Genomic DNA, 15,261 nt, shown 5'->3' with positions numbered 1-15,261 from the left:
TTTCTAAGAATATGTAGAGTACAATGAGCCCTAACCTAAACTTCCTCTCATTGCTGCTGTCTTCTCAAAAGTCTTTATGTGACCAAGTTAGGTTCAAGGTGGCAAATGTCCTTTACATTTACCATGCCGCCCATTAGAGGGCAGCAGTGCACAGACACAGTAGCTGGAAAACCAAATACAATTAGATTTTGGGGTGTGAGTCTTTTTTTGAATTTTCTAAACGCAACTGAATATATCATAATTTAGTAAATATAACCACAATCTTCATTTTGGTATAGAATATCTATACAACTACAGATATTCAACTGTGAACTTTGTTTTATTAATAACATGATTAAAAAAATCCTTGTAATTCTGAATTGTATATGGATTTAGTTTACAATATTTCTAATTGTTTATTGGAATACAATTAATAACTAATAGAAACATCGTTTTAAATAAATGATTTCTATTTAAACCCTTATTGAATATTACTACCATTATTATTATTAAAATCTAAGTAGCTGACCGGGCGCAGTGGCTCACGCCTATAATCCTAGCACTCTGGGAGGCCAAGGTGGGTGGATTGTTTGAGCTCAGGAGTTCGAGACCAGCCTGAGCAAGAGCAAGACCCCGTCTCTAAAAATAGAAAGAAATTAGCTGGACAACTAAAATATATAGAAAAAAATTAGCCAGGCATGGTGGCATATGCCTGTAGTCTCAGCTACTCGGGAGGCAGAGACAGAAGGATTGCTTGAGCCCAGGAGTTTGAGGTTGCTGTAAGCTAGGCTAATGCCATGGCACTCTACCCCAGGCAACAGAGTGAGACTGTGTCTCAAAAAAAAAAAAAAAAAAAAAAAAAAATCTAAGTAGGTGGTAATGTGATGGACATCTTGATTTTAGTTTTAGAAACATGGTACCATGTCATAGAATATGCAATGAATAAATATTTTTCAAATGAATGTGGCCTATACTTTTAGAAAACAGCCTTCAGATTTATTCTGGAGAGGTGTTTGTGTGTGTGTGCATTCTCAGGGCTTTCCTGTAACAACTCATCCAATCCTCACAAAAACCTTATGAAGTAGGTACTGTTTATCTTCATTACAGTTGTGGAAACTAAAACACAAGGGGTAAGTGAATTGACACTGCACCAGGTCACACTATTAGTAAGTGGCCAACCTAGGATTTGAACCCACGCATTCTGAAATCAGAGACCATGAACTAAAAGTACTTTGTTATACTATTGATATCTCTCTCATTGAATTGTCCAGCCTTTCCCCCTGACTTCTAATGCCACATGTCTGTATCACATTTTCACACATAGTACTGCTTCTGGGCTCTCTATTCCATTTGTCCTTTAGACCCTTCACTAATACCAATTGTTGTACTATATTAATTATTGAAAGTTTATATAAGTTTTGATATCTGGAAAGCTTGACTTTCCCACTTACTCTTCTTCAGAATTTCCTGGACTATTTTTGGGTTTTTGTTCTTCCCTATAAAGTTAAAGATGAGCTTGTCACATTACAGGACAAACTCTTTAGAGATTTTGACTCTAAGTGATCTGTGCATCCTTATTTTTCTAAACCACCTGAAGTCATTTTTGGAGGAAGATAAAAGGTAAATATATAGCAAGAGAGATATATACTATAACTAGAAAAGATACTTACATTACTTAAATGATTTCCTTTCTATTTTTATTATTTTCATGTTTTAAAATTTGTTATAATATTATTTACGTCATTGGAAATGTATTTAAAGCTTTCATTTTTATGGTAAAGAAAATAAGATAAATAGAAGCAGAAGTAATAAAGAATATACTTTGAATAATTCAGACCTCAAGATCCACATGAATCACCTCCCCATCCTAAAGAAACATATCTGCCCACTGTATTTTAGAGAATTGATATTTATAATTTTTGAGAAATCACTGTATGTATAGGAACCATGCCTAAAGAACAGAAAGGAACAAATATACTACTTTTTGAAAAAGGCAGTTTCAGACACTAGAGACCAGTGATATCGGTGTTAATACCGGACAGAATTTTAGCAAAGTTTTTAAACATATGGTTTAGAAAGAGTGACCACTAAGACTTGGCATAAGATTTTACGTATTCTCCTGGGTGAGGTGGCTCACGCCTGTAGTCCCACCTACTTGGAAGGCTGAGGTGGGAGGATTGCTTGAGGCCAGAAGTTCGAGACCAGCTTGGGTGATGTAGTGAGACTCTACCTATGGGGGAAAAAAAATATATATATATATGTTTATATGTATACTTATACATATAAGTAAATGCATATGATATGTATATACAAGGGCTATCCAGAAAATATCCAGCCATAGATACAATGGCTGGATACTTTCCAGACAGCCCTCCTACACCTAACACAGAGAGAAAGCGAGAGAGAGAATTTACATATTTATTTTTCCATGTCTTCACTAGATATAGAGAGAAAATACAAAGCATACATGAGGACTACTTCGGCAAGAACAAATTTTATATCTGATTTCACCTTCTGAGGAACCTTGTGAGATAAGCATAAGTTATAACTTAGGCAGAGTTATTTGTCCAGCATCACATAATAAGGAGTACAGCAAGAACTAGAATTTAGGATTTTGGGCTCTTAAAGCAGTATTTTTTCTGTTGTATTGCTGAGAGATGCTAACTATATCATCTGCCTTAGCCCAACCCTTCCTTTATCTGGGTCTGGGCCTTATAACAAAAAAGAATTGTGGGGAGCACCTCCAATAGATGCTGACAGTTGGCCATTTTTGATTGTCAAGAGGATGTATAGGATAGTATTGAGTTTAGTCTATAACGTGAATAACCTAAGATCAGTAGGAATTTTCTGGTTGCAAAGGATAAGTGTCAGAATTGGTCTAAGAATAGTTGTAAACAGCCTTCCATAGAGAACTTTATAAAAGAATGGATTCCACTCTGCCTGAAGTATTTGAAATGTAATCCTACTTAACCTACGTGGCTGGATAAAAGTTCATGCCAGCTCTAAGAGTCTACATTATTAGCTGACACATTTAATTCAAGTGGTACAATCTTGATGTGTGTTCAACATTGAGTCCCACTTATTGGGATGCAGTAGGAAGAGGTTTAGAGTGCCTGCTTTGTCCCAGGCAATTTGTAGATGAGTAGATAGATACACAGCAAAAGACAAAAAATATTTTTTTAGTTGTATGAAATATCTGTGCCTATGAAGCTTCATTTTAGGGAGAAAAAGATAACAGACAAGTAAAACATATCATATGTGAGAGAGTGATAAGTGCTGTAGAGAAAAATATAAGGGGGATAGGGAGTGTGATGGGTAGAGATGATGTAATTTTAGATAGCGTGGTCAGGAAAGGTGGCTTTTGAGCAAAGAAATGCAAGAAGGGAGGGAGCATGCTGTGCAGATTCATAGGGGGTACAGGCATTCCAGGCAGAGGGAATAGTTAGGTGCAAAGGCTTTGAGGCAGGAACAAGAAGGCCTGTGTCTGGAGCAGAAATGAAAGAAACACTTATAGGGCGCACTCATGTAGAAAGGCCAGATCTTGTGGGGCCTTGTGAATTGTTTTAAGAAACTAGGTTTTACTCTCAGTGCAATGAAGGGCCACTGAAATGGACTGAATAGTTATGTGATGATAGTTATGTGATGAAACTTTTAACTAGATTACTCTGCAGTGTTGAAGGAAGGAGTAAGGGTGGCAGCAGGGAAACTAGTTAGGAGACTGTTGTATAGCTGTAATGTCAGATGCTGGCTTGAACCAAGATATTTGATGAAAAGGGGCCAGGTTATAAACATTTTAGAGGTAAAGTCCACAAAGTTTACAGAGGAATGGATAATTGGGAGTTTGAGAAAGGTATTAAAGATTACTCTAAGCTTTTTGCCTAAGTGAAAAAAATAAATATGCCATTGGCTGAAGCAGGGAAGACTGAAGAAAGCAGGGTTAGAGGTGGGTGAAAATTAAGAGCTCCATTTTGGACATAAGTTTAAGGTGTTATTTTAAATCCAAGTGGAAATACTACATGTAAATAGTTATGTGTGTGTGTGTGTGTGTGTGTGCGCATGTTATGTATGGAGTTCAGGAGAATGCTCAGTTGGACATAAAAATTTGTGAATTGTTGGTGTTTTTATGGTTTAAAGATAGAAGACGGGAAGTGATCACCAAGGAAGTGTTAATAAAAAAGAAACACAAGGACTAAGCCCTGAGGTATTCACATAGTTAAGAGATTAGGGAGATGAGAAATAGACAAAGATGTAGCAAGAAGACCTAGAAAACCAAGTGAAGAAAGTGTTCATAGAAGAGGAAGACAAGTGACTAGCTATATCAGATGCTGTTGATAGATCATGTAAGAGGAAGTAGGATACTTTTTATTTTATGGCATACATATGAAGGTATTATAATCATTCATCTGATTTCAGTTTATGTCCCTCTGAGCTCCCACTCCCTTCCTGATAATTTGCCATTGGTATTTTAACTTTTAAATAATTGTGCGTATGTGTGATGTTGCAGGAGAATCCAAACCCTCATATGGCATTCCAGAAAGTTCCACGCCCAACAGAAGGATCCCACTTGCGAGTTCATATTCTTCCTTTCCCAAAGATTAATGAAACCCGGGTTCAGGAATTAATACAGGAAAATCTTGCTAAGAACCAGAATGCACCTCCCGCTACACGAGTGGAAAAGAAATGTGTTGTGCCAGCAGGCCCACCTGTTGGTATGTATTTGTCTTTCTGTTTGTTTTAGAAGTAAACCTTTTATGAAAATAAAGATGTCTTATAAAACACAAATCAAGATACAAGACACAAAAAGGAAAAGTGTACAATTTGATGAATTTTCACAAAGTGAACAAACTCATGTAACTAGAATCAGAGCATTATCAACACTCAGAAGCCCTGTTCCATTCACCACCTCCCACAAAGGGTAATCATAACCTGGCTGCTACCACTATAGAATCTTTTTTTTAATAATAGTTTTATTGAGATATAATTCATATACCATAAATTCACCCATTTACAGTGTACAATTCATTGGTTTTTAGTTTATTCACAGAGTTGTTCAACCATTATGATTATTTAATTTGAGAACATTTTTATAACCTAAATATGATAGAAACCTATTAGCAGGCACTCCCTGTTTCCTCCCAAAACCACCTCCTCCCAGCTTTAGGCATTAATCTACTTTCTGTCTTCATAGCTTTGCCTATTCTGGACATTTTATATAAATAGTATTACATAATATGTGGTCTTTTGTGACTGGCTTTAAATTAACATAATATAGTATTTTCAAGGTTCATCTATGTTGTAGCATGTATCAGTACTTCATTTCTTTTTTATGGCTGAATAATACTCCATTGTATGGATATATATCAAATATATCAAATGTTTTGTCATTTATTCATCAGTTGATGGGCATGGGGTTAATTCTACATTTTGGCTATTATGAATAATGCTATTATAAGCATTCATGTGCAAGTTTTTGTGTGGACATGTTTTCAGTTCCCTTAGATGTATACCTGGGATTGGAATTGCTGGCTCTTATGGTAATCCTATGTTCGTGTTTTGAGGAACTGCCAAACTGCCAAGGCAGTTGTGCCATTTTACATTTCCACCAGCAGTGTATAAGGGATCTGATTTCAGCCACTAATGATGCTGAGCATCTTTTCATGTACTTATTGGCCCTTTGTATATCTTCTCTGGAGAAATGTCTGTTTGCCCATTTTTAAATTGGACTATTTGTCTTGTTATTATTGAGTTGTAAGAGTTCTCTATATATTCTGTATATAAATCCCCTATCAGATATATGATTTGCAAATATTTTCTCCTGTGTGTTGTCTTTGTTTTCTGTCTCTTTTTTCTTTTCTTTCTTTTCTTTTCTTATTTTTTCTTTTCTTTTGTTTTCTTTTCCTTCCTTTTCCCCTTCCCCTTCCCCTCTCCTTCCCTCCCCTTTCCCCTTCCTTTCCCGTCTCCTTCCCCTCTCCTTCCCCCCTCTTTCCCCTCTCCTCTCCTTCCCCTCTCCTCCCCTTCCCTCCCCTCTCCTCCTCTTCTCTCTTTCCTTCCTTTCTTGACAGCATCTTGCTCTGTTGGCTGGGCTAGAGTGCAGTGGCATCATCATAGCTCACTGCAACCTGCAGCACCTGGGCCCAAGTGATTCTCCTGCCTTAGCCTTCCAAGTAGCTGGGACTACAGGCATGTGCCACCACATCCGGCTAATTTTTTCTATGTTTTGTAGAGACAGGGTCTTGCTCTTGATCAGGCTAGTCACGAATGTGTTGTCTTTCTTTACTGACTTTTATCTCTTATTTTTTTTCAACTATTGAGGAAGATGTGTTAAAGTCACCCATTATAATAGTGGAATTGCCTGTTTCTCATTTTCGTTCTTTCCTCATTTTTCCTGATGTATTTTGAAGTTGATTTAGTAGATGCATACATACTGACAAGTGTTTATAGCATCCTGGTGATTAATCTCTTTATCATTATGAAATGTGAACTAAGTTGTATTCGCCAAAGGAAAATAAAAATTCCAGATGGGGGCCAAGTGTGGTGGCTTACACCTGTAATCCTAACACTTTGGGAGGCCAAGGCAAGAGAATCACTTACGGCCAGGAGTTCAAGACCAGCCTGAGCCAGACCCTGTCTCTATAAAAAAATAGAAAAATTAGCCAGGCATGGTAGCACATGCTGATAGTCCCAGGTACTTGGGAGGCTGAGGCAGGAGGATCACTTAAGCCCAGGATTTTGAGGTTGCAATGAGTTATGATGACACCATTGCCCTCTAGCCCAGGTGACAGAGCAAAACCCTGTCTCAAAAAAAAAAAAAAACCAGATGGTAAACAAATTCATTATAAGAAAAATACATGTTTCTAATACCTCAGCCTAAAGAAAATTTAAAATACCGCTGAAGAGATTTTAGAATTAAAAGTTTGTAAACATAACTTAAAGATGTTACTCTCTCAATGAAGTGTGTGATATTGGAGACTATAAGTTTTCTCCTCTAATGTAGATAGATTTCTATTTCAGTTTATGCCACCTATGTGTATGGGAAGCACCAGAGCCCATAATTTAAAATGAGCATTTCAGACAGAAAAGTCATGTGAAATAATCAATTTAACCATCATGGTCATGTAGAAAATTAATGTTATATGATTAAAAATGATTTGAAGAAAACTGGTAAAAATCCAAGTGAGATCTGTAGTCTAGTTCATTATATTGTTGTTTTCCTGATTCAGATAAAGCACTATAGTTGTTATATAAGGTGTCACCATAGAAAAAACTGGATAGTGAGTACATGGATCCTCTCTGTATTAATGCTATTTTTACAGCTTTGTGTGAGCCTAGAATTATTTTAAGATAAAGAAGTTTAAAACATTATTTGAACAATATAGGTTTTGTATTGATGAGATGAAAGAGATCCTAATGAGCATAATATGATAGTCTTTCTTTTTAGGTATGGGACAAGGTGAAAATATTATGGCTTTAAATTCCAAAAAGCAGCCACAAAATTTAAACAGTCTTTCTTTTTGGCTTAAGAATTATTGATACTACCTAATTTGTACAAATGATGAAGTTCTTTGTGAAAGTACACTTTTTTTTTTTTTTAACAAATACTACCTTCATTTATATCCTAATATTTTTTAATAAGTTAAATTTATTTAGGTAACTGTAGCCTATGTAATAAACTAGAATTTTCCTACCCTATCATAAAAGGTAAAAGATGCTAAGTTTGTAAGACTAAAAAGTGACTTTCCTAAGCCAGTATATCAATTCATTGGCCATGGACATTTCTCTTTTTTATACCACTTCTTTTCCTCAAGTCCCCTTTACTCAGATTTGTGATAGTATCTATTATGATTTTTTTGGTGGTATGTGTAATAGTTTTTCTTTGGTAATATCTTAGAAATATCAACTTCTTTTTCTGTCAGTAGTCCTCTTGCATATGAGCATTAGCTATTTGTACCCCAAACATTTCCTATCAGTTTGTTTACAATTAGTGTTAAAATAGATGTTTACCTTTGTTTAATATAATTTTATTTGGCAACATGAATTAATTTGCATGAGTTAAGTGTATTGTTAGAATCAATCCTGTGAAATTATCCATTGACTAGCCTGAACATGTAACCAAAATAAGGAAATGGACCACATTCAGTGCCATGTAACAAGAGAAAAAAATAAAATAAAAATACACGGTTGGTCATGTAAACAGTCTTAAATAGTCTTATTCCTCTTGCTTTGTAATTGCCAAAGGAGTTTAATTTATTTGTGTTTTCTTTATATTCTTTTACTAGTTTCAATAATGGATAAGGTGACGACAGTTTTCAACAGTGCACAGAGACTAGAAGTAGTTAGAAATTGCATCTCATTCATATTTGAAAATAAAACTTTGGAGACTGAAAAGGTAATAAAATGGCATCTTTCCCAAATAAGCATTTATTGTTTTCCTTTCAGATTTACATGTTGAGGTTGCCAATTGACCTGTCCTTTAATTCTATTCCTTTTCCCAATAAAGTGTTTTGATTATTTTAAATGAATAACGTCTCAGATTTAAAACTGTTAGGCCAAGCTTAATTATGTGACCACAAGAGAAATATTGGTAGTAATTTTTTTCCTTCAAACTTTTAAACAATGTTTATTAAACCCTATTTTGGCATATTACTTAGAAACTTATTTTACATATAATTTTATTTATTGCAAAGAATCAAATTAGCATATGTAATGGATTATAGAAACTGGTATTTGACTTAAATTTGCCTCCTTAGAGCATATTTTCTTGCCTTCCTCAATTCAATATGCTGAACATAATGTAACCCTTTCTTACTGATTCATTGTCATAGTTCTGAACATTCATTACAAGGAGCTGGTAAAACATGTACAAGTGTTTTTAAACTTACACTAAATGACCCAAGCCTCTTTATGTTTTGAGTTTTTTGGTTTCCATTTTTTCTTATGGTTAAAGCATATATTTCCTTTTACCTCCCTTGTTTTCAGCTTTCTCATCCTGTTTATTATACTTGCCCATAAAAATATTTAGCCTTCCTACTCTCAGTCTTTTTCCTTTCCTCCTTATTGGCTCCTTTGTTCTTTTTTTTAGACTTGCCAAGTTAAATAAGCTTATTATTATTGTATGTAAAGTAAATTAACTCCTACATGGTGAACTGAAGGAGGCATCCTTATGAGTGTTCTTGTGATAAAATAAAGGAGTTTTAATGCATAAACCTAGAGATAGCAATTTTTGTTGTGCTGAGTCCTTTTTCTTTCTTTATTATGATACTGAAATGAGAAGAGATTATAGAACTTTCCAGTCAGAAATTGAAGCTGAATAGTGATTAAGGAGCTGACTAGTTTAAAAGCATAAAATCACTTGTGTTTTTTATCATTTTAATTTTTTCTTCCATTTTGTCTTGGAGAATTGGCTGGTTATAGAAAGAAGGTGTCTAAATGTCTATGGCTTTGACTCATGTTCTAAAGCAACAGTCAATTTGGTAACCAAAGTTTTGTGAGTTGAAGAAAAAAAGTGAATTTAATGTTTTTTCAATTTACCATGTAAACTAATTCTACTTATTTTTCTTGCTGGCTTAGAAATAAAAATAACTACAAACCAATCCATTTTATCATTTGCCTTAAGAGCAAATCACCTCTTCTCTAGGAGGTTAATTCTACTAATAACTGTGTTAAGTGATTTGCAGGATGCATTTGAATTTTCAGCATGATTGTTTGAAAGTTATTTTTTTTTTTTTTGCCAGTGGTACCATTTGGTCACTTGTACCTCTCTTGTCCTCAGACCCTTCCTGCTGCACTAAGAGCCCTTAAAGGAAAGGCAGCAAGACAGTGTCTCACTGACGAACTGGGTTTACACGTCCAGCAAAACCGGGCAATATTAGACCATCAACAGTTTGACTACATAATAAGGATGATGAATTATACTCTACAGGTAATTTTTAGTTCTTTCAGATTATACCTCTTGTTTGAGAATGCTTTTTATTTTTCTAGGATATTTAGTAATTACCAATATATCAGTTCTTGAGCCTACCACAGCCAATAGGAGGAAGAGTCAATATCCGTATCCTTTCTGTCAGAAACAATTATCTATTACTTGGCATAAATATTAAGAGTTTTTCACTTGTTCTTTGTTTTCCCTTGAAAAATACTAGATTTTGCTAGTTCTGTAATATAAACATGCTCTGTGAAAATGAAAAGTCATCTTTAAAGCATTCAGTTACATATTACTTAATGACTTAATATATTAATGACGTGACACTAGTCACATACATCAGCCCTTTGAGTCAGTATTAAGTTGTACTATTAGGCAGAGGGCAATGATGGATAATCCAAATGATAAATTAATTACTCAATTCAGTATTTACTAAGCACTTTGTATGTGTAAAGCACAAAAAATATTTCCAGTTGGCTTCAAAATGAGTATGGATCTTACAGAAATAAATTTCTAAAAAAATAAGAAGACCCAATTTAGGAGAAGCAAAAAATCTTGTTTCCCCATCCTGTCTCCCTTGTTAGATATTCTATGACATTGACATCCTGTTCTCCAGAAGCGATGTAAAAATCCTTTCTCAAACCTTGTGTACAAGGTGAAAATGTAATTAAATATTAAGATTTCAAAGACCATTTATGGGACTCCACAGAACGTAAACAAAATGTATGTTAAATAATGGTAAATTGAAAAGCAAGAATTACAGGATATAATTAATAATAAAATTTGTGGATAAAACAAGGCCTAAATAAATGAGAAGATATATCATATTTGTGGATTGGAAGACTCAGTATGTTAAAGATATCAGTTCTCCCCAAAATAATCTATAGAGACAATGCAATTCCTATCAGAATATTAAGTGGAAGAGCAAAAGCTTTATAATTACCAATAAACTCCTAAAGAAAAACAACAAAGCATAGAAATTTGCCTGTCAGCTATCAAAAAATTAGTTTAAGATTATAGTAATTAAGACAGTGTGGAATTGGCACAATCATAAACAATTTGACCAATAGAACAGAATAGAGAGCCTAGAAACACATGCACACATATATGGGAACATGATTTATGACAAAATTGGCATTTTAGACCACTGACAAAAAGATGAACAATTCCATAAATAGTGTTGGGACCACATATACATAATATACCATTGACACAAAAAATGTACACATACCTCATGCCATACACAAAAATCAATTCCACATGGATTAAAGACTTAACTATGAAGAGCCCAAAAAGCTAATCTATAAAGCCTAAAATTTTTCAGACATGATACAAGAAATAATCTTCATGACTTTTGAAGTAGGGAAAGATTTGTTAAGTCATGACTAGTGCCAATCCTAAAAGAAAAGCCTGATAAATTTGACTACATTAAAATTAAAACTTCTGTTCATCAAAAGATACCATAAAAAGAATGAAAACACAAACCTCAGAGTGAGAGAGGTTTGCAAAGCATAACTGCTAACAAGTTAGTACTCAGATTATAAGAACTCCTATAGGCCAGGCACTGTAGCGGGTGCCTGTCATCCTAGCTACTTGGGAGTCTGAAATGGGAGGATCTCTTAAGTGCAGTGCACCATGATCATGTCTATGAATAGCCACTGCACTCCAACCTGGACAACATAGTGAAACCCTGTCTCTATTAAAAAAAAAAAAAAAAAAACTCCTATAAATCAAGTTTTTGTAAAAAAGACAACCTGATTTTAATGGACAAAAGATCTGAGTATCCTAAAGAAAGGAAATCCACTTGGATAATAACTGTATAAGAAGATGATCTATGTCAGTAATTAAAGAAATGAAAATTAAAACCACAATGAGATAGCCTTTTACGCTCACTATTTGACAAGAATTTAAAAATCTGGTAATATCAGATGTTGACACAGTTATGGAACAAATAGAACATGTAAGCTCTGCTGGTAAATGTGTAAGTTGGCATAACCACTTTAGAAAATTTAATAATGTATAAGAGAAGAAATAAGATAATTTGTTATTATCTTACAAAGCTATGTATGAAACATATTCTGTGACCCAGTGATTCCATTCTAGAGGAGCTCTTCCCCACATACACCAAGAGATATGTGCACAAAATGTTCATAGCAGCATTGTTTGAAATAGCAAAAAGCTTGAAACAATTCATATTTCCAACCAGCATTAGAATGAATGCATAAATTATGGTATCTTCTTACAATAGAATATTATTTAACAGAGAAAATGAATGAGTTGCAGATACAAAGGACAATATGAATGAATCTTAAGACAATTTTGTGCAAAAATAAAAAGACAATTCAATTAGAATATGATTCCACTTTTATAAAATTCAAAAGCGTGTAATATATTATTTAGGGTTATTTAATTTAGTGATACAAACACATGTGGCAAAGTTATACAGAAAACCAAGGTAATAAAAAACAAAATATTTAAGAAAATTACCTCGGGGGGACAGAGAGGAAGGGCAGTGAACATGGGGATCTTCAAATGTAATGGTAATATTCTATTTCTTAAACTATGTGTATGGATTTTCATTGTATCATTCTTCATAATCTTAAAACATGCATATTTTATGTCTTAAGGCACTGCTGTTAGATTTTTGTGGGGAGTATTTATCTTCTCAAACTCATTGCAAGCACTTTGTAGGTTGTATAAGTGAATTGACAAGATAGGAGATGATTCAGTTTTACTGGATATATATTTTTACTTTAGAACGTGAGACACTAGCTATATTAGTTTATAAGAGCAAAAATTGAAAACAATCTAAATGCTTACCATTTGGATATTGATTAATTATGGTACAACTCTTTAGAATACTGTTAAGCTACTAAGTAGAAACAAGTAGATCTAGATATGTACTGATATGGGAAAACTTGTATTACATATTGCTGGTGGGCAAAAAGGAAGTTAGATAAAGTAGATATAATATGATTCTATTTTGCATGTATTTATCTGTGTATATATATGATAGTAAAAATCTGAAAGGATATTTACACTAAATCCTTAGCAGTGGTTATCTCTGGATACATATTAGAAGAGTTTTGATTTCCGTTTTAAATCCTTCTGTGCTTGAAACATATATACCCCTAAATTATATAAAATATATAACAACTATATGTTACTTTTATAATTTTAAAAAATGTCCTCATATTTGTAGAAAGGAAATTTTTAGCACCCTATAAGAAGAATAAAACATAATAAATTTGCCCTAAGAAAAGGTCACGTGTCTTTTGTTCCTTTGTTACTGTGATTATAGAGAATAAGGGAGTATGATTAATAGATAAAGGTCTCTAGCAATCCTAAAGTCAAGTAATTCCCTGATCCTCTAATAATTGGCATTAAAAGCCACTTCAGGGGCTTTTTACTATTAGTACTTTCTGTGCTGTTTATTAACTGAAGAACTAAATTTTGAAGATTTCTTAGTCTAGACTTAATTTTAGCATGTACAGTTAGTAGGCCACTTATAGAATAGCAAGGTACCTTTAGGCTACAATTATTTTTCATTTGAATAATCATATTTCTAGAAAAGAAACAGACATGGATTTTTTTTTTTTTTTTGCTGCTTTCAAATACACCTGAATTGATGAGCACTTAATATTTTCTAATTCAGTATTTCATATATACATAAAAATAGATCCTGTGCTTCATCAAGCACATGCTGTTGTTTAACATTATATAGGCCTGTCTCAGTTATGAATGGGTTTACATGTGATATTCTTATTTTAATGCATTATTTATTACCCACTTGGGATTTGTTAATATTTATATTCTTGGTGCAACAATGTACTTATCAAGGGGGATTTAACGTGACATTCTGAATATTTTTTTACAAAGCATAGAGTTTCAAGGCAGAGTGGCCAAACATCTATGTTGGTATTTTCAGAAAGAAACATTAATTAAACAAACTAATTTTTAGGTAGTGGTTCAAAAACTTCAGTAATTTTTGCTTTTCATGACCTAGAAGTTATTCTGTCTTTCCTGTCCTCAAGGGAAAAGTAAATGGGACATGAATATTGCCAAAGGGCTATTTGTTTATCAAGTTCTTTCAATGCTAACATAATTTTTTATAGCACTGGGTTGTAGAGATTATAGATTATTCCTGTATTTTTTCTCACTTCAAAGAACTGATCATATTTTAGAATTTTTTGACAGAGGACTAAAAGTCTCTCCAAAAGAGATTTTTGGCCTTAATTCTTCATTTTAGCAAATATACAATTAAAACTTTTTATATGTCAAGACCTTAGCTAAGATCTTTTAATAATAAATTGTAATTTGAAAACTCAGTAAAGTCTTCCATTTCCAGCATCATGATAAACTGTGAGAGACCCTCTTACTAACATAGAAATAGATCTTAGAAAATTGCAAACAGACAAATATAAACCATGATTTTGATATACTGTTTCTCCCAAGAAGAAAAGGAAATCTTTAATGTACCCCTTCTTATCTCTTCAACAAAGGGACAAATAGGGAAAACCAAACCCTGAGCAGTTACAAGTTGGGAAAACCAGATTTGTATTATTAATCCTTAGTCACTATAAGTCTTGGTCAGCTGGTTGAACCTTAAAGTTTTACAACAGGCTAGAACACTGGAAAAATAATAAAGGTAATCCCTAGTAAGTAACATGCCCTCCACCTTTGCCTTCATAGGAAATAATTATAAATCCTTTTTGTAATAATGTATCCCCAATTTAGGCGATCAGGATTCCCATAGGTTAAATTCAATAAAATATGACCTCACAATTTTAAAATGACCAAAAACCAAGGAAATGAGCTGGTGTGAAATATGGTCAACAGAAACAATCAACAACCCCCATATTTAGACCCTCCAAACCCCATATAGTCTAGTTTAGAAACTAGAAAGCTGATGAAATGATCTTTACTTAGCAGACCCAAGAAAGCCTGTTCCTAACTGGCAGTGGGAAAAGCCTTGAAGGAACCAAGTTTACAGAACCCCGGAGAGCTCTGGAATTAGTGATATCAGGTATCTCTAAGAGCAGGAGGATAAGGTGTATAACATAAAAACAGGGGATTGGTTGAAAGCTGCTAGAAGATGCTGTTGGATTCACCTCTCAGATCTTTTCCTAATTCTGTATAAATAGCCAGCTGCTTCTCCTTTACCCTGGCAGAAGATTGGGCTGGTAGCCGCTCTTACATGGTTCCACTATATCTTGTACTTCCCCCATACCATCCACCATGATCTTGCAATAACACTTACCACATATAAGGAAATTGCCTGTTTGTTTATGTATTTATTTTAACAGACAGAGAGAGAGGGGCCATGGTTTTCCTGGGTAATAGTCTGTTTCAGGGAAATTCTG

The 15,261-nt window shown here is 34.0% G+C and overlaps 1 protein-coding gene across 4 annotated transcripts in view; it reads left to right on the top strand.

Annotated features, from left to right (window-relative positions):
• SBF2 (SET binding factor 2) overlaps window positions 1–15,261 on the top strand; it is a 417,689-nt gene that overhangs the window by 266,869 nt on the left and 135,559 nt on the right. For all 4 annotated transcript variants that reach the window (XM_069471156.1, XM_069471157.1, XM_069471155.1 and 1 more), the window contains 3 exons: window positions 4,484–4,688; window positions 8,256–8,365; window positions 9,749–9,898. In XM_069471156.1, the coding sequence (XP_069327257.1) occupies window positions 4,484–4,688; window positions 8,256–8,365; window positions 9,749–9,898 (465 nt within the window). The remainder of the gene's footprint in view (window positions 1–4,483; window positions 4,689–8,255; window positions 8,366–9,748; window positions 9,899–15,261) is intronic.

The sequence above is a fragment of the Eulemur rufifrons genome, chromosome 6 (genome assembly GCF_041146395.1).
Source record: "Eulemur rufifrons isolate Redbay chromosome 6, OSU_ERuf_1, whole genome shotgun sequence".
Lineage (NCBI taxonomy): Eukaryota > Metazoa > Chordata > Mammalia > Primates > Lemuridae > Eulemur > Eulemur rufifrons.
Note: the sequence above shows the minus strand (reverse complement) of the source record. Positions and strands in the feature narration are given on the sequence as shown.